The sequence below is a fragment of the Oncorhynchus mykiss genome, chromosome 28 (assembly GCF_013265735.2).
Source record: "Oncorhynchus mykiss isolate Arlee chromosome 28, USDA_OmykA_1.1, whole genome shotgun sequence".
NCBI classification, from domain to species: Eukaryota; Metazoa; Chordata; class Actinopteri; order Salmoniformes; family Salmonidae; genus Oncorhynchus; species Oncorhynchus mykiss.
In genome coordinates this window covers 19,248,940-19,276,861 of record NC_048592.1, presented here as the reverse complement: position 1 = coordinate 19,276,861, position 27,922 = coordinate 19,248,940, and the positions used below count along the sequence as shown (strand labels likewise).

The window sequence follows — 27,922 nt, the reverse complement described above, 5'->3', positions numbered from 1 at the left end:
CCTGAAAATAGCTGTTCAGCGATGCTCCCCATTCAACCTGACAGAGCTTGAGAGGATCTGCATAGAAGAATGGGATAAACTCCCCAAATACAGGTGTGCCAAGCTTGTTCGTCATACCCAAGAAGACTCGAGACTGTAATTTGATCGCTGCCAAAGGTACATAAACAAAGTACTAAGTAAAGGGTCTGAATACTTCTGTAATTGTGATATACATATATATACTTTTTTTGTATATACATTTGCAAACATTTCTAAAAACCTGTTTTAGAATAAGGCTGTAATGTAACAAAATGGGGAAAAGGTGAAGTGGTCTAAATACTTTTCGAATGCACTGTACTTTGAATCCCACACATCACTGTAGTCTTGGGGATAAGACATCGCAGGTTGGCATTTATTGGGATGACTCATACTGGAAGCAGCTCTGCAGGCTAGTGACTAGCTGGCACATCCACAAAGTCTTAAAATCAGATTTTAAACCTAACCCTAACATTAACCATACTGCTAACCTTATGCCTTAACCTTAAATTAAAACCAATTTTTACGATAGGCTATGTAGCCAATTTTGACTTAGCAGCTGGCCCATCTAGTGGAAATCGCTCAGCTCTGCCTCCAGGACAAAACTCATCCCAATAAATGCCAACCTGCCCCAAAAAATAGGCCATAAAACATATCATGTGCTAATCTGTATGGATTACTAGTCAGTGAATGGGAATCGCATATTGTTTCTACTAGCCTATGTGGGCCATAGATGTCGGTCAGTCACACTACACGATATATAATATATGTACTAAAATGAGTATTAGTTGAGAAAGATTGCATAAAGGGAGAATGATAACAGTCTAAATTCCTGGATTCTGCCCTCAATTACCGACCAAGTCTCAGTAAATCTTGGGATGATGAAGCACATTTCAAAAACAATGAGTGAAAAATGATGATGAAGGATGTAAAACGAAGAAGAAAATGGATGATCGTTGGACAATACTGTCCTACTAACACAATCAGCAAGTCCCCGTAGCCTACCCAAAAAGCTTCTAACTGCTGTCAGAAACCCCTTATAGCTTAATTCACTAAAGAGTAACGGACATCACAATGTCACATCTTTACCATCAAATACTAGATAAGCCTGAAAAGTTAACTCGAGAAACCTGAAGCCAATAGATACATAAGCCTAATGTATACTGTGCATTTGTGAGAAGGAAATATAATATGTTGGACATGGACCCCTAGCGCAACCTTTGCCTGAGCTCAATTGGAAGTAAAGCGAATAACACATCTCTTAATCTCTCAGTGAAGTAGCTACTTTAAGTAGTTGAGAAGACAATGCAATGGAAAATAGAATTGAACTATTCTCATTCATGCTCTTTCATTGGTAAGGAGATGTGCCTGGCATTTTGTGTAGTAGACATGAAAGACAGATTCAGTGAATAAGAGATAGAAATACGTAAATAAATGCTGGATTACTTTGTCATTCTTTGCTCGGCTTGATTTTGATTCCAGACAAGGAATTCAGGGTCGTACCTATCAGGAGACAGGCAGAAAGAAAAAAAAGGTAGGTGGGTGTCTCGCACAAAGGAGCTTGACAAGAATAAAATAATACTCATTTGACTGTCTTTCTTTCTCAACACTTTTCATATTACACACTTGCACTGGATTCAGAACATGCACTATGATGATTTGATTGTGGTCGATGGGAGTCCATTAAGGAGGGGGTCTTACAAAAATCAAGAAATGTGAGGATCAATAGCAGAGGTGCATAAAGATGGCAGCCCCATGCACTTACCACACATTCCTTGTATTGCTAAATTCACCGTATTGTACATTTCCCCCTGTTACTCTTTTTTGTGTATAGTCATTAGCACAGCGTACATGATCCCAATGTTAGCTTTAAGCTGCCGGCAATTTGAAAAAACTAAAAAGTAGATTGTGCTGATTTATTGGCACATTGAATGATGTCACACGCTGTAGTTTAAAAACTAGGAGGATGATGCTAAAATAATGACGTCATTTCTTAATTTTGACATCTTCCTGCACATTCACCATTGTCTATCAGCTAGACCAATTAAGGGTTGTTCAGTCATCAGAACCATTATCATGGTTTGTGGAGAGACCCGTTCTAGCAATTGTATTATTGTCTTACTTACATCTGGATAGATGTTTTACGAATAAGCTTTCCTATGGTTTAGGATTCTCTGCTAAATAGTGACATTGATTATACCCTGCAAACAACCATTGACCATTCGGAAAGTTGTAGCCCTTTCCTGCAGTCAAATGACCAAATCACCCTCTCATGGACTCATGGGTGGAATGTTACTCATATTTTTCATAATTTTATAATTAATAAACTATCATTTTTGTATCATGATTTTTTTATCCGGTGTTTCTATGTAAAACGGTTTTGTTATATTTCAGTCTTTTGTGATGTATATAAAGTGTAATATTGGGATGCAAACTCAAAATTGAATAAATTTCAACACTACACTGAGTATACAAAACATTAAGGATACCTGCTCTTTCCATGACGTAGACTGACCAGGTGAAAGCCATGATCCCTTATTGATGTCACTTGTTAAATCCACTTCAATCAGTGTAGGGATTTTTAAGCGATGAGACAATTGAGACATGGATTGTGTATGCGTGCCATTCAGAGGGTGAATGGGCAAGACAAAAGATCGAAGTGCCTTTGAACGAGGTAAAGGCGCACCGGTTTGCCAGGCACACCGGTTTGTGTCAAGAACTGCAACGCTGCTGGGTTTTTCATGCTCAACAGTTTCCAGTGTGTATCAAGAATGGTCCACCTCCCAAAGGACATCCAGCCAACTTGACACAACTGTGGGAAGCATTGGAGTCAACATGGGCCAGCATCCCTGTTGAACGCTTTCGACACCTTGTAGAGTCCCTGCCCTCAAGATCAAGGAAGGTGTTCCTAATGTTTGGTATAGTCAGTGTATTTCTGACATGGTACAGGCGTCTTATTTTTTTAAGCCCATAACCATGTGTGTGAGGTGCATACTATTGTTTCCAAGTATATTTGTTTAAGACTACCAAAAAACACTCTGTGTGACCCTGATTTAGCCCACTGCAGTAAAAGGTTTTAACTTACAGATACATGCAACTGCCAAAATAAAGGAGTAAATGAGGGATACAATGTACTGTATATTGAAAACAGGTACTTCCACACAAGTGTGGTTCCTGAGTTAATTAAGCAATTAACATCCCATCATGCTTAGGGTCTTGTATAAAAATGCCCAGTGGCCATTATACACACACACACCCATTATTTTGGCTACCATGAAAGAGGGGTCTCAAAGGACCATAGGGGGTTTAAAGAGTGTGTGTGTGTGTGTGTGTGTGTGTGTGTGTGTGTGTGTGTGTGCATGTATGTGTGTGTGCATGTATGTGTGTGTCTCAGTCACCAGATCTCAACTCAGTTGAACACTTATGGGAGATACTGGAGCAGCGCCTGAGACAATGTTTCCCACCAACATCAACAAAACACCAAATTATGGAATTTCTCATTGAATAATGGTGCCACATCCCTCCAATAGAGTTCTAGCCACTTGTAGAATGTATGCCATGGCTCATTGTAGCTCTTCTGGCGGTTTGTGGTGGCCCAACGCCCTATTAAGACCCTATATATGTGTTTCCTTTATTTTGGCAGTTACCTGTACATAGTCAACCAAATATAACATCCTTAATTGTGGTTAAGTATTTGTTGAGTAAAACGTTGTTTCGCTTGCCGATTTTGAACATTATTCATTAAAACACTTAATCAATTTCTGTAATTTCATTGCTTCGCTATGCACAATACTGGCCTAGTTTTTCCACAATGAACTGAAATGAGGAAAGATTGGAGAACTGTTTTGGTGAGACCCACCCTTTAACAATAATGAATATGAAGTAACCAAATAAAAGAGAAGACCTTCACATTTGGAGATTACTGTAATTGACTGTGCATGTTGTAAAGTTGGTTGCAGCCAGTCTATGCAATGCATCATCACAAGTAAATCCACTGAAAGAGTGTGCAAACGCCAACGTAATGGCAGAGCTACGGCAGAAAGGTGGAAAAGGAAAGAAACTAAAATAAACAAACAGTACAGGGATGGTGAATGAAGAAAACTAAACAGGATAAATCAGTAATGAAATTGTAGAGAATGCAAACACAGATTCTTGTGTTCCTGTTTTCTAGGATAACTCTTTAATTGGTGTGTATTCCTAGTGATTAAACATGTTGTTGTTGTTACTGGCATTGACAGTACGGTTTTTGTGTTTGCTCTAAAGGAATACACTCCTTGATCAGACCCAAACAAAAGCAACTCTGATAGTACAGCAATACAGCCATACAGCTTATGAATCAAGGCACTCCCAGTGAAACACTTTATGACACACACACACACGCACTCACACACTCACTCACACACACATAAACGTTTCAACGACACAATGTGAAGGGAGAAGGTAAGGTTTAACACAAGCTTCATGTGCCCTCCAAATAACAGTGGTGGTGTCATTCAAGGCATAGTGGTACCGACAGGACTTCAAATCAAACTGAGGAGATATTGGGAGGCAGTGATGTGTTGTGGACGTGTGTTCCATACTCAGTGGCCTGACTGAAAGAGAAGTGTGTTTTAAAACGGCAGTACTATAGCGGCACTTACCTGGGATCCTTCTGGATACTGTCCACAGAAGGTGAGCGGGCCAGTGCGGCCTCCGGGGGAAGGGCGGGGCCAGACTTGCTGTAGGGAGACTCGGTAGACGGGCAGAACTGGAGAGTGCGGTACGGGTTGGAGTAGTCCGCAGCAGAGGCAGTGGCAAAGCTGCTTCTCTGGTATGGCAAAGTGCCTGAGGCGTTCTGGCTGCCTGTACGCTGCAAGGGGGTGGAGTCAACACCAGGGGAAGACGGGGCTATGGTAGGAGGGAAGTAGGGACAGAGCAGAAAGTTCAGGACCTGTTCACAAAACTGGTTTACGGGGTCTAGGCAGAGGAATGAGTAAGAACACACAGTGAGAAGAGAAACAGAACAGCCAACCACCAGACAAAGAAGAGGAGGGGAACAAGAAGGCAAAAGCAAAGTCAAAAGAAGGCCAAAAAGGATAATTTAATTTAATTAATTTCAATACTTCCCAGCAGCCTCTACTAAGAAACTATAATATAGACAGAAAACCAGAAAAATAAAAAAGTGTCTGGAAAAACGCAAATGTATGTGTCTGGAAAAAATGCTAACTTTCAGGACAGTTATCTTATATGAATTATGACGAAGGAATGCACCAAATGTCACTTTGTCAAATTAAAGTTAGTGCTTTGTCAAATTAACCCATAATTGACAAAATGGCCATGACAAGAAGTGGGCATTCTGTAGATAGATGACTATTCACTCTAACACAACCCAACTGATTGATCTCTCTCAGAATATTGAAAAGGCTTTGGTCAGCAGTTCACTGTGAAAAGTTTTTTTTGTGTGTGTGTGTTTTCATAATCTACCTGAGTGCCATGAACATGACCTTGAACACAGAACACTTTAATTTCCAGACAGTATTATGTTGTTAAAAATCTATGTCAGAAGGATTCATTGGGGACAGTGATGAATATCAAAGTCCAAGGATGGCCTCTGATAACTAAGTTTGTCTGTGAAGACTTTGCTTTTTAAGAAAATCAATGACAGGTACTAGCTGAAAATAATCTATAAGGGCCTACATAAGACACTCCTCTTACATAAATGTAATTCAATGCTATTTTGAACATATACATATTTGGGAAAAATAGCTTGAGCAAAGCCTTGGGTTGAAACACTATTCTCTCACGTATTGCCATGCACCTTGATGTATCTCTAAAGCACTTGAACTGTGAGTCCAGTCTGAAAGCATGCACTACCGTGCTGCGCTGCACGCATTGGCAGAGATGCTTCTACTGATAATCCTGACCATGTAGGTAGAAGGCCTCTATCTCTGAGGAGCACTGCCTGCCTGCCTGCCTGCCTGCCTGCCTGCCTGCCTGCCTGCCTGCCTGCCTGCCTGCCTGCCTGCCTGCAGACAGTGTGAGAGGTGAATAGAGTTACAGTGTAGCAGCTTGTACATGACTCCCTCCTCCCTAAGAGCCATGACCTCGGCTCCACACATTGAAACTTTCCACATGAGCAGCTCGTAGTTGTACTATAGTCGGACAAATGGAATATCAGACCAATTCACATTGGATGAATGTTGTATGAGGGTTGGAAATTTATATAATCACAGAAACAAATGGTGTCTCATCTCAATTTGTTATGTGATATTTTATGTTAGTTATGTATTTGATGTTGATGCAACGTTTTTTGGACAACCAAATTAGCAAAAAACAACATTAAACCACTAGATGCAACATTTTGCCCAGACGGTTGTCTGAAGGGGGTGACAGGTAGCCTAGAGGTTAGAGCGTTGGGCCAGTCGTTCTGCCCCTGAACAAAGCAGTTAACCCTGTTCCCCGGTAGGCTGTCATTGTAAAATAAGAATTTGTTCTTAACTGACTTGCCTAGTTAAATAAAGATAAAAAATAAAATAAAAGATTAGGTTGAGTATGAGCAGAGGATGGATACAGTACTGTGCAGAAGGCTGTGAGGATATGAGCCAACAGCCTTCATGCACAATCTGTACCATCTCAACCCATGCTCAATGAAACACCAGTAAGAATCACAGTATTCCCTCAGGTCTTTCATAATTTACTAGCCTGTAGTCTTTACAAACAGGAAGCAAGATTGTAACTCCAATTCCCTAGCCGTTAGGAAACTACAAAGCTTTTCAGATCGTATAGTAGGATTTCATCATATGCAGTGACGTGAGGTGGAATTTCTGTGGAGGGGATACACATGCTCATTAAAGAAAGCATTAGGCTAAATACTGTGGAATGCATTTGACCATGGTGGGTGCCTCCAACTCAGTTTTCAACGCTTGAGTTTAAATTCTGCGGGAATAATTTAGATTTATTTCTGTCTAATATCTAATTATCTAATGTTATGTGATTGTGATTGCTATCAAGATACTAATCGGATTTGCATAACTGAACTGAAAAATTGAGATAAACGATCTGATGGAGTGATAAAAACGCTAATGTTGTTTTTGATCATTATTAGCGTTATTTGCAGGAAAACCACAGTTTAAAGGCCCACCTAAGTTCCACCTGAATAATAAGCTAAATGTGGGGCATTGACTGTTGATATACCTGCTTCCTTACCTTTTGGGCTTGCTGTGTTCGCTTAATTCCCATCTAATTCTGACATTATACAATGTATCGTTGCTTTAGTAAATTCTCCCTATCAAGGACTAATCAAGTGCTGACACAGAACTTCAAAGAACCAATAAAATAGAAGTAACTACTGAGAACGCATTTGGCTCTTGAACCTCTCATTGAATGATAACCCTCTGAAACCAACAGTGGGATATTAACATTTAGTTGGTCAAAAGAAGTAGGTGAGCCTGACAAAAGCCTAGTCAAATATAAGGGGATGCCCAGCGCAGTAGGGCAGGGGTTCTGGACCATCTGACTCACCCTGGTTCTGATTGAGACTCCTGATAGAAGGCTTCTGGTAGACCCTGTCCTCATAGATGGGGTCAATGTGGTGCTCAGGAGACTGGAGAGGTCGCAGCTCGGAGCCCAGGTGACTGTGCTGGCTGCTATAAGAGCCCCTGGATCCTGAACACCACAACAAAAACATAGGAAACATCACTAAGTGGTTCCAAACCACAGGAGGCTAGTGGCACCTTAATTGGGGAAGACGGGCTCATAGTAATGGCTGGAACAGAATAAATAGAATGGTATTGAACACATAAAACCAGCAGCCTCCTGTGTTCCAAACATGGTTAATAATATATAGTATTATCAAGTCCATTAACTACAGCATTTAGAGTCATTTGAGAAAACATATATAAATAAAAGACTGCTGAGCCCATAGAAAAAACACACATTTTTAGACATGATATATACACCGAGTGTACAAAACACTATGAACACCTGCTCTTTCCATGACATAGACTGGTCACGTGAATCCAGGTGAAAGCTATGATCCCTTATTGATGTCACTTGTTAAACTCAGTATTAGGAAAGTGTTTTTAATGTTTTGTATATAAAGACAGTTTATCTCTGTCTGAGCCTGTGCACCCACCTGCCAGGCTGCCAGGCCTCCCGAGGGTGGCGTTTGCATACAGCTCGTGGGAGATCTTGTACTGGTCCGAGGAGTGCTGCATGCGCTTGGTGGGGGACAGGGTAGCGTAGTTACCCACGGTAGAGCTGAATTGATGGAGTGGGGATGAGCCCGAGGCGTTGCCTGAAGAAGCCATGTGCAGCGGGGAAGTGGAGGACAGCCCAGCAGACCCAACTACCATGTTTATGGGGGAGCTGGTGCTGTAGGACTTGGCCAGCCGGCTGGGGGACTGCTTGGGCGAGGAGACCCGCTGCAGGGTGGCGTAGCTGGGCATGTCAGAGGCAGAGCCCAGGCGCTGAAGCTTGGTGGGAGAGCCCACAGCCTGCATGGAGTGGGGGGAGCTCACACGTTGGGCAGGCAGGGTGGAGCAAGAGTAGTACATGGAAGGAGTTGGCGGGGCGTCAGGCATGTGGAAGGCGCTGCCATGGCCCTGGGCAAACGACTCTCTGGACTGGGAGGAGTCTACACTGGCAGCTAGCTGGGCCGCACGGCTAGACGTCACCTGGAGAACCACAGAAAGAACCTTAGATCTTACACCTACATCACATGCCATATTGAAATCCAGACTATACAGCAAAGAGGCTATTATCATTGACAGACGCAATATAGGAGCCCGTTACAAATGGCACTCTATTCCTTAGTCCACTACTTTTGACCAGGGCTCTAAGTCTCACCCACCTGGTTGTAACTGTGGACTGCCCCTCCCACCTGGCCACTGCGGGGCAGGGCCTCTAGTGCCTGGTTGCTGAGGTAACCGGCTGGGTAAGAGAGTGAACCATCCTGATTGTTGAGCTGTAGTGCACTCTGGGATAGCAGGCCTTGTCCTGTTTAGGGCAGAGAGAATAGTGGAGCTGAAATATTGCGACAACCTCTTACCCTCTGTCTCTATATCCCCCACACTCTCTTTTACCAGTCTCTCTCCCAGTCTCTTATATGACGAGGGTTGAATGTTGATGTACTGTAGGGTCTTTCAAATTCAAATACTTTCTCTCCACCTACCTTTCTACCGAAATACCTCTCTCTCTCTCTCTCTCTCTCTCTCAGACCCAGAAATGGAGAGAGTAAGGGCATGCATAATGGATCAGGAGGAACTGGGAGTTACTGAGCACAAGTGGTGCAGAATGAGGCCAAAAATAAAGGTTAGCCTTCAATTAGTAACACTAACGTCAGCATTTTATTTTCATAGACCTATATTTTTATTACATCAGCAATAGGATTCAGTATATTATATTTTGTATAAAAGACACAGTTCTAAATCAAAATAGAATTACTGCACACACAAAAGCAAATCAAATGTACAGTATAGTAGTATACTATTTTCCGCGATTTAGCTGTGAGTCACTAAGTAAAATGCTGTGAACCTGTTTCAGTGTGATCCGTTTCAGTGCTCTACACTGCTCACAGGTCTGTAAGACTTCCTCCCTTGACTGCCTTCACACCTTCCTCTGCTTTTAGTCTCACATCCATGTTGTTCTGGCAACACCGACCTCATTTTCACATTAGCGTGGAGTCACTGGCAACTTGTGCCCAATAACTGCCTCTGGCACACACACACACACACACACACACACACACACACACACACAGTATGAAAATGACCACGGAAATGTTTCTGCGACCACTTCGGGCTGTTAAGTTATTGGGTATTTCCTAAATACATAATCATGTCAATGGTAGTGAATCTTTGGGAGAGGATTTCAGGAAGGAAAGTGAATATTGCAGGAGCTTTCATAGAAGAGTTCATTTGTGGTGTGTGTGGTAGAGTCAAGTAGTCTAGCAGACCAGAGGAATATCCCTGGAGTGGTGATCGCTCTGGGTGCCTGAAATATACAGGGAGGGGCTCCTTTATTCATCTAGTCTACGACCTGCATTCTGTATCAAAACATTTCAATATTTCATCAAGATGCTATTTTTAGCCTCACTACTCGAGAGGGGAGTAAGATGGGTGTGCTGTGCACATATGTGTGCAAACACAGTCTATGAGACGTGCACATGCACGTACGTACACACACAAACGTGCCAAAACACACACACTGGGCATAAACTAGTGTTATCTGAAAATGTTCTCCCTTCCTAGCCCCAAAACTCCCTGCACTTTTCAACAGATTGAATATGAACGCAATTTATTTTGCGGTGGCTGATTTGAAAGCGTGTTCCTCGTACACATGTGTTCTCTGTTATGCCCGAAGGAAGCCGCTGACACCTCGGCGAGACATCATTTCCATATCAAACCCTTGACATATACTGAATCTATCCTGACAGATAATACTCTCTCAGTGGCTCTTAGTGGAAAGATGAAGATCATTGCTTGGATCAAATGAAGTGAGGGCATTTGGGTTCAAAAGAGAAAGGAAAACAACTGTTTCGAATGCAGAAGGCAGGGGTGATAAGAGACAAACACCTGCGGTATATAGTTCCTGATTGAAACAGTCATTGATATCACTCTGGGCTCTACAAAAGAGAGACCTATCACCTAGCATTTCTGTATCTAGGCGATTCCATACAGATAATTCTTGGCATTTTTCTTGACATTTATTTTGAATATTGATAAGCATAATCAGTTCTAAACATGTCTAAGTTTAAAAAAAAAGAGTGTTGCAGTCAACTTAGCTTTCATTTGGCACATGTCAAGCTATTTGTCTATTTCTAGTGAATTTGAAAATATCTTAACTATAGTAAGGATACGATGTAATTCAACAATGAAATCAAATCACTTTATTCACAATGTTTCTGCTGCTTTAAAAGGTACTAAACAATATACCTAAAAGTAAGTTAAAAAAAAGAAAAAATAATCTGCACTGCATAAGGTCCTTACTGTCGCCTGCGGAGAATTCCTGGGAGTCAAGTATCCCAGATTCCTGGAGTGACCTAATGCAGGAGTCCACCAGCTCCAAGCCGGTCGTCAGTTCTTCCTCAATGTCCTTCTGTCCGTCTGTGGAGACACAGAAATGAATAGAGAAACAGGATTAGTGTTCAGTTACCTTAAAAAGAGGCAAGACTTTACTACAGACACACTCTGACGGCCAGGTGGTGGTGACCATGCTAGATAAGCAAAAAGCTCTTGACTAAACACTGAAATGTGTCTCTGCCGTGCCGTACCTTCTCCTTGACTATCTGTTCGTCCTTACCTACAGTAACTGACATACTTGTCCTCTGTCTAGTGTCATCAGTACGGCAAACAGTGCCAAGGGGTTAAAGCCTTACACAAGAGGTTTAAGATCAGGATTAATCTCTCATCTAAGGCTGAGGCTACTGGCAGCAGACACTTAGTCCTCTACCCTATTAGAGTCATGATGATGATTACTGGTGTTTTAACTCAGGGATAATTCTGTTTGTGCAACATTTTTATAATCTCATCCAAAACATCAGTGGAACTTCCCCTGAGTCGGTGACTAAGGAGAAGCAGGAGCAGTAGAATTCTGAACATGACTTGCAGTCAGTCATAAATCTTTGACCACCGCCGCTTCAATGATCAAATCCTAGACTACCTGTGTTTGATACTTTAGAAGACAAAGGTGTGTTCTGTCATTCATACTTTGCTCTAAGCCCATCAATATAGTCTCAACTAGATGTGCAATTTTTTACACCGGACTGACAAGACAGAACAGCAACAAAGCTGTGTCTATCTGACAAATGATGACAGCTGTCCACACCTAGGAGCTAGACATGGTCCACTCCACTCTACTCACAAGATACACCTATCATTTCAAAGTATGCAACTCAACTGAGGTTGTCGCGTGCTCTGTGACATAACACAGAACTACATGCATGGAATGTAAAATGTACCTACCTTGGTTATTCCAGCGAAACTTATCATCCGCTGAACTGAAAGAAAGAAGGAAACAGAGCATGGTCAGAATAGAAAAACAGCAAACCATCTTCCTCTGCCGTAGCATCTTAATGGCCCAGCCTTGAGCATTACCTGGTGACTGGGACATTTTCATTAAAAAAAAAATCTCCATGAATTCAGTACACATCCACATGAACTCGCAGTAACTGTAATATATGTGTACATCGCAATGAGAATTCCCTGTTAGAGACAGAGAGGGAGGATAAGGTTTGGGTGAGATGCCGCTACAGTAACACTTGGCTCTGTCCCCAGTCTGTATATCCGTGTGGCATCACTAGGTTACAGTGTCGTAGAGCAGAGATTACTGGGAGTGGGGCTGACTGTAGGGATCCTTTCCTCCTTTAGAATGGTCAACATGGTGTATTCTGTCAGAGTAGCCCAGCCAGCCAGTGCAGCACTAAGTGTGAACGGGGTCTCCCTCCAGGGGGGAGGGGAGTGGGTTACACAACACGTGGTCTTGGGAGGAGAAGCTTTCAAAGCCGCCACTGCCACCCTCGCTCCTCTCCCCCATTGCCGACCACCCCTTCCTATTCCTGTTTCCCCACAGAGACGCCACCCACCCCTCCCCGACACACTGTAGAAAAAAATCATCCCGGCACTTCATCACAAGGTACTGTGTGCCTCTACTGCCCCTCTTCCCATGGGCCATGGGATGGGTGACACATATTAACAATGTAACCATGAAAACACCACCTACAAGAGCAAGGCAAGGTCACGCAAGACTAAATTAACACATAACAATAATGAAATACAACTCACTGCTGTTTATGGAGACCTTCAGTATTGTCTGTAATGATTCTGCCAGCATTTTGAGGTTACAGACAGGGGTGTTTCATTTTATGTAGGCTACATTTCTAATTCTACATGAGTGGATGCCTTATCTGATTTGTAAAATGGCTCCACACTGAGAAATCAACTGGCTTCCCTCTTATCAGAGCAGAGATGTAGCACTCACTTCTGTCATCATGAAGTGCTTTGAGAGGCTAGTTAAGGATGATATCACCTCCACCTTACCCGACACCCTAGACCCACTTCAATTTACTTACCGCCCCAACAGAGCCACAGATGATGTAATCGCCATCGCACTGCACACTGCCCTATCCCATCTGGACAAGAGGAATACCTACAGTGGGGAGAACAAGTATTTGATACACTGCTGATTTTGCAGGTTTTCCTACTTACAAAGCATGTAGAGGTCTGTCATTTTTATCATAGGTACACTTCAACTGTGAGAGACGGAATCTAAAACAAAACTCCCGAAAATCACATTGTATGATTTTTAAGTAATTAATTTGCATTTTATTGCATGACATAACTATTTGACACATCAGAAAAGCAGAACTTAATATTTGGTACAGAAATCTTTGTTCGCAATTACAGAGATCATACGTTTCCTGTAGTTCCTGACCAGGTTTGCACACACTGCAGCAGAGATTTTGGTCCACTCCTCCATACAGACCTTCTCCAGATCCTTCAGGTTTCGGGGCTGTCGCTGGGCAATACGTACTTTCAGCTCCCTCCAAAGATTTTCTATTGGGTTTATGTCTGGAGACTGGCGATGCCACTCCAGGACCTTGAGATGCTTCTTACGGAGCCGCTACTTAGTTGCCCTGGCTGTGTGTTTCGGGTCGTTGTCATGCTGGAAGGCCCAGCCACGACCTATCTTCAATGCTCTTACTGAGGGAAGGAGGTTGTTGGCCAAGATCTCGCGATACATGGCCCCATCCATTCTTGGAGTTGAACTCATCCTTCTTCTTCCTCCAAACACAGCAAGTGGAGTTTAGACCAAAAAGCTCTATTTTTGTCTCATCAGACCACATGACCTTCTCCCATTCCTCCTCTGGATCATCCAGATGGTCATTGGCAAACTTCAGACGGGCCTGGACATGCGCTGGCTTGAGCAGGGGGACCTTGCGTGCGCTTCAGGATTTTAATCCATGACGGCGTAGTGTGTTACTAATGGTTTTCTTTGAGACTGTGGTCCCAGCTCTCTTCTGGTCATTGACCAGGTCCTGACGTATAGTTCTGGGCTGATCCCTCACCTTCCTCATGATCATTGATGCCCCACGAGGTGAGATCTTGCATGGAGCCCCAGACCGAGGGTGATTGACCGTCATCTTGAACTTCTTCCATTTTCTAATAATTGCTGCTTGCCTATCGTGCTGTAGCCCATCCCAGCCTTGTGCAGGTCTACAATTTAACCCTGATGTCCTTACAGAGCTCTCTGGTCTTGGCCATTGTGGAGAAGTTGGAGTCTGTTTGATTGAGTGTGTGGACAGGTGTATTTTATACAGGTAACGAGTTCAAACAGGTGCAGTTGGTACAGGTAATGAATGGAGAACAGGAGGACTTCTTAAAGAAAAACTAACAGGTCTGTGAGAGCCGGAATTCTTACTGGTTGGTAGGTGATCAAATACTTATGTCATGCAATAAAATGCAAATTAATTACTTAAAAATCATACAATGTGAATTTCTGGATTTTAGTTTTAGATTCCGTCTCTCGCAGTTGAAGTGTACCTATGATAAAAATGACAGACCTCTACATGCTTTGTAAGTAGGAAAACCTGCAAAATCGGCAGTGCATCAAATACTTGTTCTCCCCACTGTATGTAAGAATGCTGTTCATTGACTATAGCTCAGCATTCAACACCATAGTACCCTCCAAGCTCATCATTAAGCTAGGGGGCCCTGGGTCTGAACCTTGCCCTGTGCAACTGGGTCCTAGACTTCCTGTAGGGCTGTCCCCAGGTGGTGAAGGTAGGAAACAACACCTAAACTTTGCTGATCCTCAAAACAGGGGCCCCACAAGGGTGCGTGCTTAGCCACATCCTGTACTCACTGTTCACCTATGACTGCGTGGCCACGCACTTCTCCCACTCAATCATCAAGTTTGCAGACGACACAACAGTAGTACGCCTGATTACCAACAGTGACGAGAAAGCCTACAGGGAGGATGTAAGGGCCCTGGCGGAGTGGTGCCAGGAAGATAACCTCTTCCTCAATGTTGGAAAAACGAAGGAGCTGATTGTGAACTTCAGGAAACAGCAGAGGGAGCACGCCCCTATCCACATTGACGAGACCGCAGTGTGGAGAAGGTGGAAAGCTTCAAGTTCTTCGGCGTGCACATCATTGACAATCTGAAATGGTCAACCCACACAGACAGTGTGGTGAAGAAGGCACAACAGCACTTCTTCAACCTCAGGAGGCTGAAGACATTCGGCTTGGCCCCTAAGGCCCTCACAAACTTTTACAGATGCACAATTCAAAGCATCCTGTCGGGCTGTATCGACGCCTGGTACGGCAACTGCACCGCCTGCAACCGCAGGGCTCTCCAGAAGGTGGTGCGGTCTGCCCAACGCATCACCGAGGGCAAACTGCCTGCTCTCCAGGACATATACAGCACACGATGTCACAGGAAGGTCAAAAAGATCATCAAGGACATCAACCACCCGAGCCACGGCCTCCTAATAATAATTCCAGGGGGAAGACAGCAGGGGTTCAAACTGTAGAACCCAGTTCCTACATTTGTATATAAAAATTGTTTTTATCAAACAAAACTATGCTACATTTTAACTCTGGGACCCACAGGATGACAAATCAGAGCAAGATTATTGCATGTAAGTACATTATTTACCTTCAGAGGAGAACGTATCAAACCAGTTACCATGATAAAAGTTTTTTGTTGTTGTGCATTCTCGTCAAACAATAGCATGGTATTTTTCCACTGTAATAGCTCCTGAAAATTTGACAGTGCAGTTAGATTAACAAGAATTTCAACTTTCTGCCCATATAAGACATGTCTATGTCCTCGAAATGTTGTTTCTTACAACGTCATAATAATCACATTAGCACACGTTAGCTCAACTGTCCCGAAGAGGGGGAGGACACCGATCCCGTAGAGGTTAAGGAGGAAAATGGCACCTTTGCAGACAGAATTTAGTATGTTTTATGTATGAGCCGGTCTGTGGGTGAAACGAGTGTATTACTGTCTGAATACATTAAAGTAGGACGTAAGATGACAAATAACATAAAAGGAATAATAGTGCCACCCTGCAGCCGGTTGGGCTTCCAGCCAGCAGCCTTAATCATTTACATAGGCCAGTATGTTGATGTAGTCGCTAAACCGGGGCCGTCATATGGAGCAGGTTGGCATTTATTGGGATGGCTGATAATATGCGTAAAGGTAATGATTAAAATATTCCACCCTGAAACCATATAATTGCATGAAATTTATTAGAATCAGAAAACTATAATCTGATGATTTGTGTAGTTTTAGTCAGAATTAGAACAAGGACCTTTTGTTCCTTTTTAGTGTGTAAGCAGGGTGCAAATGTGAAACAAATGATAAGAGGAGCTATCGACAGACAAGTTGTACTACTGTACTACTACATTTTTGTTTTCATGCATAGATAGACAATTTTGACTTTGCCACTGGCCCATCTAGTGGAAATTGCTCGGTTCTGCCTCCAGAACAAGAGCCATCCCAATAAATGTCAACCTGCTCACATATGGACTATTATGTCAGATAACCACACTGGGATCGATGGGAGATTATCTCTGATCTGGAGCACACAAACAAAAATCATAATAACTATGGATTCACTGGAAATGGGAGCTTGAGATGGGTATCGAGCTCTGCTGCTCCGTCCCTTAATCAATGTGAGAATATCAGAGCGATGGCCAGCCCGGCGCTTGCTGCCTCAGAGCTCAGACGCCACTGTTATCACCAGGCTAAATGGTCATTCACCGGCCCTTTGGCCAAGTAGAAGCTGCTATATCATCCCATTGATTTCTCTTCTGCAGAGTGTGAGAGGATTCATATTGTGAGGCTGTCTCTGTTTACATTGAGGTGACGAATTGCCGGAGAACACAAATGCCATATGTTAATAGGGGCTCTGCATCGGCCGTGAGTGCTCATTCATCACCGGCACTTTATTGAACTATACACACACACACAGAACCGCACCGAAACAGGGCAGGGGAGGAAGAGAGGAACTTGAGTGGCCTTTCACAGAGACACTCTGCTTGTCTGAAAGGATGGATGACAATAACCAGTACCTCCCATCTCACTCCTGTGTTTCCCACAAATGTTGGAACTTCATGTTGGTTACCATGGCATACCTGCAGGCCTACATCCCCGTCTGCAAGCTCTAAAACTACTAGGCTATAGAGAGACATGACTCGACAGAAATAGAAACTGTAACAACCCACTTTCATCCCCAATATGTTGCATCTAACATTCTTTATTCCACAATCTTTCTAAGCTCTGCGTGCAAACGGCAGGTTAAAGCCTACCTTTAAATAGCTAATTGAACTTTAGCTCAGAACTGTTTCTCATATTGATTTACTACTACACAATCAATCCAGTCTGGCTGGATAATTAACTATAAAAGAGAGCGTAATTGATAGTGTGATTAACTGGTGCTGCAGCTGCAGGTCACTGTCTATATTCTAACAGTTTCTCACCGTTAATCACACTACTTTTATGGAGATGTGCTGGATATTGAGAGAGAATCAAGGGCCCGGTTACATTCCCATGATGAGATCGTTAATATCAACCCTCTCTCATATAATTATGTTGGTGGTAATTAAGAAAATATACATACTGTAAATAAGCTATTATTATAGTATCAAAGTGTAGAGCAAAGTGTGTGTGTGTGTGTGTGTGTGAATTGGAATGTTAGTGCTGAGAGAAGCACTGTAAACTGAGGACAGGAAGAGGAAGGTTGAGTTCAGTGTTAGAGCAGTTAAAGATAGAACTGTAACGAACGGCTTGTAAATCCGGAGGAGGTTATGCAGCGTGGCAGCAGGGCAGTCGAACAGTCTCCTGTTTCAACATCCCTGCTCTGTAGGCCCAGGTATTTGACTTTTATTTGAACAGGGAGTCACCATTGAGACAAAGGTCTCTTTTGCAAGGAAGCGCAAACGGAGCCCTGCTACTGCACTCCTCTACTCCAAATAGCCTGCCTTCTCTATAACTCCCTCCCACCCCCTCATTGAATATACAGTACAGTGAAGGAACGTTGAACAACATTTCCCCAGTACAAACCCTCTCTCCCACAACATGCATGTGGAGGAATGCATTGCATTCACATCATGCATGGCATGAGAGCTCATCCAAAGCTTTCCTATTTTTTTCTGTGCAAATACTGTACAGATGAAAGCATCAATATTTCAATGTGCCTCGTGTGACATTTGGATACTGCAACTTACACTCCAACGCAGATCTTGATCAATCATTCATTCAAATGGGTCTGAGGAAGGAGTAGTATTCCCATTCCCGACCCCTGCTCCCTTATGATGTGTGAGAGGCTGTGACAGTGTAGAGAATATGCACGGAGCAATCCATTGTTCTCTACAGATGAATGTGAAAGGAGAAACCAGAGGAGACCAGAAGGGATCACGGCCTGAGCAGGCCAAACACTGCTAGGGTTCACAGTGGCAGGCCTACACAGAGGCCAGAGGAGGACGCCCTAATATGCAATAGAGGAGCTGCTCACTGACTGGAGAGTGGAGAGATGACAAATCTAGTAGAAAGTAGACCCCACTCTATTCTATAAAAAGGCATAGCACCTGTCTGACGACCTTGTTAGACTGTAGGATAGAGTGGGAGACTACTTTGTCATAGTAACATCTAATGGTGGCAGTGGGCATGGAGTTCAACATGATGTGATTAGATATAAATAGCAGAGTAGCTAAACACCTATTGTGTTTAACTAAATTGTTAGGATATCTATTTCTGCAGGTTGGCCGCCCCTCTCATTTGAACAGAGAGTATGTTGCCAACAGTGAGAGTGAGACTAAAAGAGGGTTTTTAAGATACTTGAGAGAGGGGTATGGTTTTACCTCATCACTTACATCCTTCCCACTCAGTGTAGTATCCACTCAGTGGACGCTGCACTGCACTGGTGGTGTCAGTGGTATGATGAGAGGGATTCCATGAGATGGTACAAATGAGTACATCCCAAAGGCAGTCATTCACTAAAAGAGCTGAGACACCCCCAGAATCCATTACAAGAGAGAGAGAGAGAGAGAGAGAGAGGAGAGAAAGAAGAGAGAGAGAGAAGAGAGAAAGATGAGAGAGAGAAGAGAGAGAAGAGAAAGAAACAGAGAATGGCTTAGCCACAGTGAATAAAGCCAGAGATAGTGGATAGAAATCCGGTAATTTTATCTGGTCAATAAACACATTTGGAATCCAATTATAATGTGTTTCTTTTTTTCCCTCATCTTGGATAATATATTTTATCAGGACTGGGCACAATGGGGACTTTATCCCTAGTGTGCACTAGTGCATTGAAATAATAGATTGAAAAACACTAGAGTGAGAAGCTGGGGTCTGTGACTGTGAGAAGAGGTAAACAGCCCTGATGGAAATGAATTCTCCCTCATTTAAATCCCAGGAGAAACAGATCAACTGGGGGAAGTCTGCTGAGTCAAGGAAGTGGGAAGCTTCCTTATGGTGAAGGTTCGCCAGGCAGTTCCTGTGAGGAAGGAAGGAAAGAAAGAAGCCAGGCATGTCCTTGAATCGCCATGGTGACTCTTAATTACTTGTTACCTGCGCAGATAGAACACGCTTACTTCATCCCAAATAGCACCCTATTCCCTAAGTAATGCACTACTTTTGACAGGGTAGTGCACTATATAAGGAACAATGTGCCATTTAGGATGCAAACACTCTCTCCGAATAGGTGCTCAATGCTGTATTTCAACACAATCTGGAACCAACAAAACAGTCTTTCCAACAGGCTTCGGATATAGGTAGTTTTCAATAAAACGTCAAAATACGTTCGATTTGACAGCTGGGGGGACAAGGAGACCCCAACTCCGCTAAAACAATTGACAACTACGTGCCGTTTTCAAGGGGTTGCTAAATAAATGTTAACTATTTTGTTTTAATAAAATCACCGTTTGAGGTTAGTCAGAACTACACATTACCGATTATTCCACATTTAACTCATTGTAGTTGTACAGCAAGTAACTGCATGGTTTTCTTGAGAAGTAAACATCAACTGATCATGTCATTTCAAATACGTAAAGGTAGCCTATCCATTTGGCATGTGACTAGCTAAGAAAACAACATGATTTAGCTTACTTCATCAGAGATTAGGTTTTTGGAAAGAGCTTGACATCGGTAAATCCTCCTCCTGGTAAAGTTGTCAGCCAGACTACTGTCATCACCACTATAGATGGCAAGAAAATCCAACAATATTTTTATATAGTCATCTAGTTTATCCCTTGAAAGTTTGCTTGTTAACTAGCCATATTGACGTGATCTGTTATGAACTAGCTAGACAATTTGAAGTGGTCCATCAACCAATGTAGCCTATATCATGTCTATCAGCAGCAATCGTAATTAAACACTCTTAAAAACAATGTTGAAAGGGTGATCATGTTAGCTATAACTTCACTAAGTAGACCCACATTGGTTGGAGAAAAACATACATTAGGACTACCTACCACTATGTTTAGCCAAGTTTTTACCGGTTGCTTGGAAAGTAAACATTATCAGCTAACAGTACAACGGCAAATGTGCCCTTCTCCTGCTTGACAGGCAGAGCCCACAAAAGATGGGAAATGAACCTAAACCATTCATACTTGTCAGGTATAGTTCACTTTTATATCACTCAAATATCCAATTAATGGTGGCCAATATTGAGAGATATCGTGAGGCTACCCTACCTATCTGAAATGACATCATCAAAAGCATGCATTTACTTGCTGCATAACTGTTGATAGAGCTAAATGTGCACAATTGTTTTGCATGGAATAATCGAAAATGTGTAGGTCTGACTGCACTTCAAGGTGACGATATTACAACTAAATGGTTGCAATGTATTTAACAATCCTTTGAAAACAGCAGTTGTCAATGGTTTTAGCGGAGCTGTGGGTCTCCTTGCCGAAGGAACTCCACTCGACCACAAATGGGAGAAAACAAACATTCTTTCCCATATTGATCCCAAATGGAACGTCTTCATATATATTTTTTTAATCATACAGAAATAACTAAACATGTCGAAAAGCTGCTGTGTTGTTCAATGTACATGTAGCCAGATCAGAAATCCGTCCTACGGTTCTCAAACCTCCCACGGGCCTGGGAGAAAAGCCCTGTGGCTTCAGGCTATTCGGTGTGGGAAATGTGGGGATGCAGTGTCCAAGTAGGCTACACGTAGCTACGTGTGTGGGAAACATGTCATCACAGGTAAGACATTCCGTTTGTAACTCCACTCACTACTTAGCTGTACGGTCTGTTTCTTTGTGTTTTTGGTCTTGGCTAGCTTAATGTTCTGGTCGGTAACTAGCTAGCACTCAAGTGGCTGCTAGCATCGTCATGAAAAGGGGCATGAGGTAAGCCCTACAATTGTTTCTAAGTAGTGAGAACGCTAGGGAGCAGGCAATGTTGAAAACTAATCTTTAGACATGTTGTACTTTTCTTAAATGTCGTTGTTTTGTAATTCACTAAAACAAGCAGACAACAAGAAAATTGTGTTTGAAAAAAGGTCACATTTAGCTGTGAGCCAATGGGGTAACCTAGGTAACCACAGGTTGTTTTCCCCACAGGGTCGTGACGTTCTATCTAATACCGACTGGGTCTATAATAGGTTTTATGAAGCTCATAGTCCAGGATTTACCATGTTGATGGTAACAACCTAGATGCTTCAGTAACCTCGGCCATGGCTCAAAAACACGCAGGTCTATCTTAGGCATTAGACGTTTTTGGATATAGCATATTGGTGTGCAAAACCTAAGCTTCCTCTGTGGAAGTTTGACTATTTTCTTTCTTCTCCACACTCCACTAAAATTGGATTTCTGCAATTGGTCTTCCTTAATTAGTTTGAATAAGTCACATTTCCCTTTGTTAGGGACCTATCTGGGTTCCTGCTGTTTGATTTCACTGTCAGGTTGAGGAGGTTTCTATTATCCAAATGTTAGCACTGAAGACACCTACTGTAACTGTCAGCACGCCCAGGTCCCTCTGGCCAATTAGTTTTGAGACCTGAGAACTCTGCCTATGTGTCTATATTACATACACCAGGCACCGCCATTTATAATTCTCAATGATTATGCTGATTAGAGGCCCTGTATGACAAATACTAGGAGGTCTGACCAAATTGTCTCTGGTGAACCTTTTAAATTGGGGAAATTGAATTCATATCCTGCCAAATTGGACCCACTTTGTTATAATGGTCCAAAAAGAAATGAGACTGAATCAGACGAGAGGAGCCATGTTGGTTCTCACCATGAGATTAGCTCTGCTGCAGGCTCATCCTACTGAGTCACCACCCTTCCACTTGGCTGGCTCTGGGTGTGATAGAGACAGACCACTGGTACCCGGGCAGAGAGGAACAGTCTCTGGCAGACACACAGATGGAGGCTAAGCTGTGAAATGGTTTTGAACTGGAGCTCTTTGCTTCATTAAGAGATCTCTGCCATATTCGTTATCAGTTGTGATGAGCGCAGGCCAGGCTATATTATTGAGTGGCAGATATCCAGAGATATATTTAGGATGGCTCAGTGAGAGAATCAGATCCAAGATGGCAGTGTCTCGACCACACTTTCCATTCTAATTCAGTGCACCCAAACAACAACAAAAAGACATATCAAATTTGCAGTTTCAAATGTGAAATAGCTGTTTTCACATGAATTTAAATTTCACGTGTAACCATATTTTCACATGTATTAAATTTAGAGTTCACATGTAAACACCATCTTTCCACATGTGAGGAGATTTTTTTTTTTTAAATCACCTCGTGAATTACAGTTTCACATGTGAAATGTGAGGTTTTACATTATTAATAACTTTCACGTGATAATCTCCCTTTCATGTGGAATTGTAAGTTCATATGGGAAAAACAATCACCAAATCCAACACCTTCTCTTTCTGTCTTATGTTTGTCAGATCCAGCTGGCCTGTCAAACTGACTGTTCTAGTCTCAGGGTTAAGTGTAATGTTCCGCTGGAAGCTGGATCTAGAGTATTTCAGTCGGTAAGGCCAGGCTCAAGTCTACAGAGTTAAGACAGATTTATTAAGCCAGAGCCTTGACCATCAGCTTGGAAGCTTTTATCACTGCTTAGGCACAACGGATTGGCCGGCGAATCATTGTGCCCTGTCTTCCTATACTGTACAGGGAAGGCAGTTAGTATGAGTCATTCATTTGCCCAGACACCCTTAATAAGCTTAATATTCTTTACAATCAGACAGGGTCTGTCTGAGGCACTCCAGGGTACACAGCAGACAGGGGAGGGAAGAGGGGGAGAAAGAAGGGAGGTTTAAAAGGCTTATTACACCAGGCGTCCATTCCATTGCCTTCAAGTGCAAGAAGTCTTTAACCTTGTCACTTGTTTAGATCAATAAGGAAGACCTTACGGATGGTACCGGATGCTGTCATTTAGAATGCAGGTGACGGCTTTGTTAGGAAAATAAACAGAGTCAATGGATGGAGAGAGAGTAGGGAAGTTTGAGAGAGAGAAAGTGACAGAAAGAGAGATATTGAGGTAGTAGTAGCATCCATTGTCGAGACTATTCCCTTATAATGTAATGTGGAAATATGAGGATATGAAGTGAAATTTATCACAGTGTGATTGTTGACACAGTGCAGTCCTTTGATGTAATGTCATGTGAACATGTTTGAATGAAAATATAATACAGTCCATTCACCTGAACTGTATTCACAATTCAAAGCCATTGCCTTTTGGATGCCCTTTAATAAAATCGAGCAATGTTTCATCAGAGCAGAAAGATGCCAGTACATTGTGAGCATGGCATTTAGAAGACACATAATACAATTTCATTTGATGCTATTTAACAGGAGGGGGGACCTTCAAATGTCCTTACATATTTTTACTTTTAAATGTAAGACAATACAACAGCCCAGTATTTCATACAGGATTTTGAATATACCAATATACCAAGTGCACAATCAATCTGCAATCTGATGCAGAACAATAGATATATTGTGGCAATATAACTTGCCTTTTCTTACTGTTATGTCAATTCTGAAACTGCTGTCAAACATGCTGCATTTCATGATCTCAATCCCAGTTTTAAAAAAAAATGTCTATCAAACCGTGTCAGTTATCGAAATTCCAACATGATGACATTGAAAGCAACAAAGAGCACAATACCACACATGCACCATAATGTCTCTCACCCTTTCCTCAGTGGTATAGTCTCAAATGGCACCCTATTCCCTATAGTGCACTACCATAGGCCTCTGGTCCAAAGTAGTGCACTATAAAGTGAATATGGTGCCATTTGCATTTCATACTACAGTATTTGCTAAAGCCACAGGAGACTAGGAGAGACTAAGCTGGCAGCTTCCGCTTAATACGCCCTCGCTGTGCCCAACAAACAGCGTTTAGGAGGTAGACAAACCCACGCCCTGGGAAGTGGCTCGCTCTGGCCTGAATGGAGCACAGAACCACCTGGGCTCTGCCTACAGGAGCCCCTGTTAGACTATTAAATAAGCAGGCTGCAGCCCTATCAACAAGGATTCAGACTGACAAAACAATGACTACTTGAAGATCTGAAGATCAGAACAAACATAGCCACGGCAATAAACTAGACCAGACTTAGCCCCAGGGAACAGTCTAACCATGTCTAATTTCTGCTGAGGCAAATTACGGGGGAAAATAGGTGTGTGTGTGATAGAATGGCAGAGCTGTTTTTCAAAAAGTATCTCAGGAATTGTCTATTTTACTCATTGAAGTGGATGCGATGCAAAATATGTAGGACACATGATTAAATTTAGCACTCTAGGACTGGTACCTCAATATTATCACGATACTTAGGTGCCGAAACGATATGTATTGCGATTTGATGTTCCAAGGATATTGCTCACTATTGGGGCATTGGTTAGAGCATTAGACTAGTAACCGAAAGGTTGCAAGATCGAATCCCCGAGCTGACAAGGTAAAAAAAATCTGTCGTTCTGCCCCTGAACAAGGCAGTTAACCCACTGTTCCTAGGCTGTCATTGAAAATAAGAATTTGTTCTTAATTGACTGGCCTAGTTAAATAAAGGTAAACAAATTTAAATTTTTTAAATGTCAGCTGCAGAGAGGAGAGCATGAGAAAACAAGTTTTTCATCAGTCAAGGTGAAAAGTGCTGAAAACATGTTGGCTCACTATTTAAAAAGAAGATGGAGAACAAGCTATAGGATTAAAAAGACCGGAGGTTTGGCTCAGGTATAGCCGATAAGTGCTAGCTAACGCTACCTACAGTAGCATAAAATATATTTAAAAAATAAAAATAAAAATATATATATATATATATATATATATACATATGTGTGTATATATATATATATATATATATATATATATATATATATATATATATATACACATACAGTGCATTCAGACCGGTTTACTTTTTCCACATTTTGTCATGTTACAGCCTTATTCTAAATTTTTTTTTTTTTTTAAATTCCCCTCATCAATCTATACACAATACCCCATAATGACAAAGCAAAAGCAGGTTTTTAGAATATAATTTAAAAAAAATATATATATATATATATATATACACACACACAGTGCCTTGTGAAAGTATTCGGCCCCCTTGAACTTTGCGACCTTTTGCCACATTTCAGGCTTCAAACATAAAGATATAAAACTGTATTTTTTTGTGAAGAATCAACAACAAGTGGGACACAATCATGAAGTGGAACGACATTTATTGGATATTTCAAACTTTTTTAACAAATCAAAAACAGAAAAATTGGGCGTGCAAAATTATTCAGCCCCCTTAAGTTAATACTTTGTAGCGCCACCTTTTGCTGCGATTACAGCTGTAAGTCGCTTGGGGTATGTCTCTATCAGTTTTGCACATCGAGAGACTGACATTTTTTCCCATTCCTCCTTGCAAAACAGCTCGAGCTCAGTGAGGTTGGATGGAGAGCATTTGTGAACAGCAGTTTTCAGTTCTTTCCACAGATTCTCGATTGGATTCAGGTCTGGACTTTGACTTGGCCATTCTAACACCTGGATATGTTTATTTTTGAACCATTCCATTGTAGATTTTGCTTTATGTTTTGGATCATTGTCTTGTTGGAAGACAAATCTCCGTCCCAGTCTCGGGTCTTTTGCAGACTCCATCAGGTTTTCTTCCAGAATGGTCCTGTATTTGGCTCCATCCATCTTCCCATCAATTTTAACCATCTTCCCTGTCCCTGCTGAAGAAAAGCAGGCCCAAACCATGATGCTGCCACCACCATGTTTGACAGTGGGGATGGTGTGTTCAGCTGTGTTGCTTTTACGCCAAACATAACGTTTTGCATTGTTGCCAAAAAGTTCAATTTTGGTTTCATCTGACCAGAGCACCTTCTTCCACATGTTTGGTGTGTCTCCCAGGTGGCTTGTGGCAAACTTTAAACAACCCTTTTTATGGATATCTTTTAAGAAATGGCTTTCTTCTTGCCACTCTTCCATAAAGGCCAGATTTGTGCAATATACGACTGATTGTTGTCCTATGGACAGAGTCTCCCACCTCAGCTGTAGATCTCTGCAGTTCATCCAGAGTGATCATGGGCCTCTTGGCTGCATCTCTGATCAGTCTTCTCCTTGTATGAGCTGAAAGTTTAGAGGGACGGCCAGGTCTTGGTAGATTTGCAGTGGTCTGATACTCCTTCCATTTCAATATTATCGCTTGCACAGTGCTCCTTGGGATGTTTAAAGCTTGGGAAATATTTTTGTATCCAAATCCGGCTTTAAATTTCTTCACAACAGTATCTCGGACCTGCCTGGTGTGTTCCTTGTTCTTCATGATGCTCTCTGCGCTTTTAACGGACCTCTGAGACTATCACAGTGCAGGTGCATTTATACGGAGACTTGATTACACACAGGTGGATTGTATTTATCATCATTAGTCATTTAGGTCAACATTGGATCATTCAGAGATACTCACTGAACTTCTGGAGAGAGTTTGCTGCACTGAAAGTAAAGGGGCTGAATAATTTTGCACGCCCAATTTTTCTGTTTTTGATTTGTTAAAAAAGTTTGAAATATCCAATAAATGTCGTTCCACTTCATGATTGTGTCCCACTTGTTGTTGATTCTTCACAAAAAAATACAGTTTTATATCTTTATGTTTGAAGCCTGAAATGTGGCAAAAGGTCGCAAAGTTCAAGGGGGCCGAATACTTTCGCAGGGCACTGTATATATATAACATTTACATAAGTATTCAGACCCTTTACTCAGTACTTTGTTGAATCACCTTTGAAAGCGATTACAGCCTAGAATCTTCTTGTGTATGACGCTATAAGCTTGGCACACCTGTATTTGGGGGGTTTCTCCCCTTCTTCTCTGCAGATCCTCTCAAGCTCTGTCAGGTTGGATGGGGAGCGTCACTGTACAACTATTTCCAGGATTCTCCAGAGATGTTTGATCGGGTTTAAGTCCAGGCTCTGGCTGGTCTACTCAAGGACATTCAGAGACTTGTCCCGAAGTCACTCCTGCATTGTCTTGGCTGTGTGCTTAGTCATTGTCCTGTTGGAAGGTGAACATTCGCCCCAGTCTGAGGTCCTGAGCGCTCTGAAGAAGGTTTTCATTAAGGATCTCTCTGTACTTTGCTCTGTTCATATTTCCCTCGATCCTGACTAGTCTCCCATTCCGTGCCGCTGAAAAATCTCAACAGCACGATGCTGCCACCACCATGCTTCACCGTAGGGATGGTGCTAGGTTTCCTCCAGACGTGACGCTTGGCATTCAGTCCAAAGAGTTCAATCTTGGTTTCATCAGATCAGAGAATCTTATTTCTCATGGTCTGAGAGTCCTTTAGGTGCCTTTTGGCAAACTCCAAGCAGGCTTTCTCGTGCCTTTTACTGAGGAGTGGCTTCCGTCTGTCCACTCTACCATAAAGGCCTGATTGGTAGAGTGCTGCAGAGATGGTTGTCCGTCTGGAATGT

General features: G+C 42.3%; 2 protein-coding genes across 6 annotated transcripts in view; one reads left to right on the top strand and one right to left on the bottom strand.

Moving 5' to 3' along the window:
- LOC110508681 (catenin delta-2) overlaps positions 1–27,922 on the bottom strand; it is a 104,622-nt gene that overhangs the window by 45,241 nt on the left and 31,459 nt on the right. For 3 of the 5 annotated variants that reach the window (XM_021589394.2, XM_021589395.2, XM_021589396.2), the window contains 7 exons: positions 11,958–11,992; positions 10,983–11,099; positions 8,846–8,991; positions 8,129–8,669; positions 7,516–7,659; positions 4,656–4,902; positions 1,462–1,518 (listed from right to left, as the gene is read on the bottom strand). In XM_021589394.2, the coding sequence (XP_021445069.1) occupies positions 1,462–1,518; positions 4,656–4,902; positions 7,516–7,659; positions 8,129–8,669; positions 8,846–8,991; positions 10,983–11,099; positions 11,958–11,992 (1,287 nt within the window). Of the gene's footprint in view, positions 1–1,461; positions 1,519–4,655; positions 4,903–7,515; positions 7,660–8,128; positions 8,670–8,845; positions 8,992–10,982; positions 11,100–11,957; positions 11,993–13,063; positions 13,141–20,109; positions 20,207–27,922 lie in introns of those variants that run through there. The other 2 variants (XM_036965994.1, XM_036965995.1) reach the window with 2 other exon arrangements.
- The window catches only part of pkia (cAMP-dependent protein kinase inhibitor alpha), a 46,735-nt gene continuing 39,741 nt past the window's right edge, over positions 20,929–27,922 (top strand). The window contains exon 1 of the mRNA XM_036965998.1: positions 20,929–21,216. Coding sequence (XP_036821893.1) covers positions 21,160–21,216 — 57 coding nt within the window. The 5' untranslated portion in view covers positions 20,929–21,159. The remainder of the gene's footprint in view (positions 21,217–27,922) is intronic.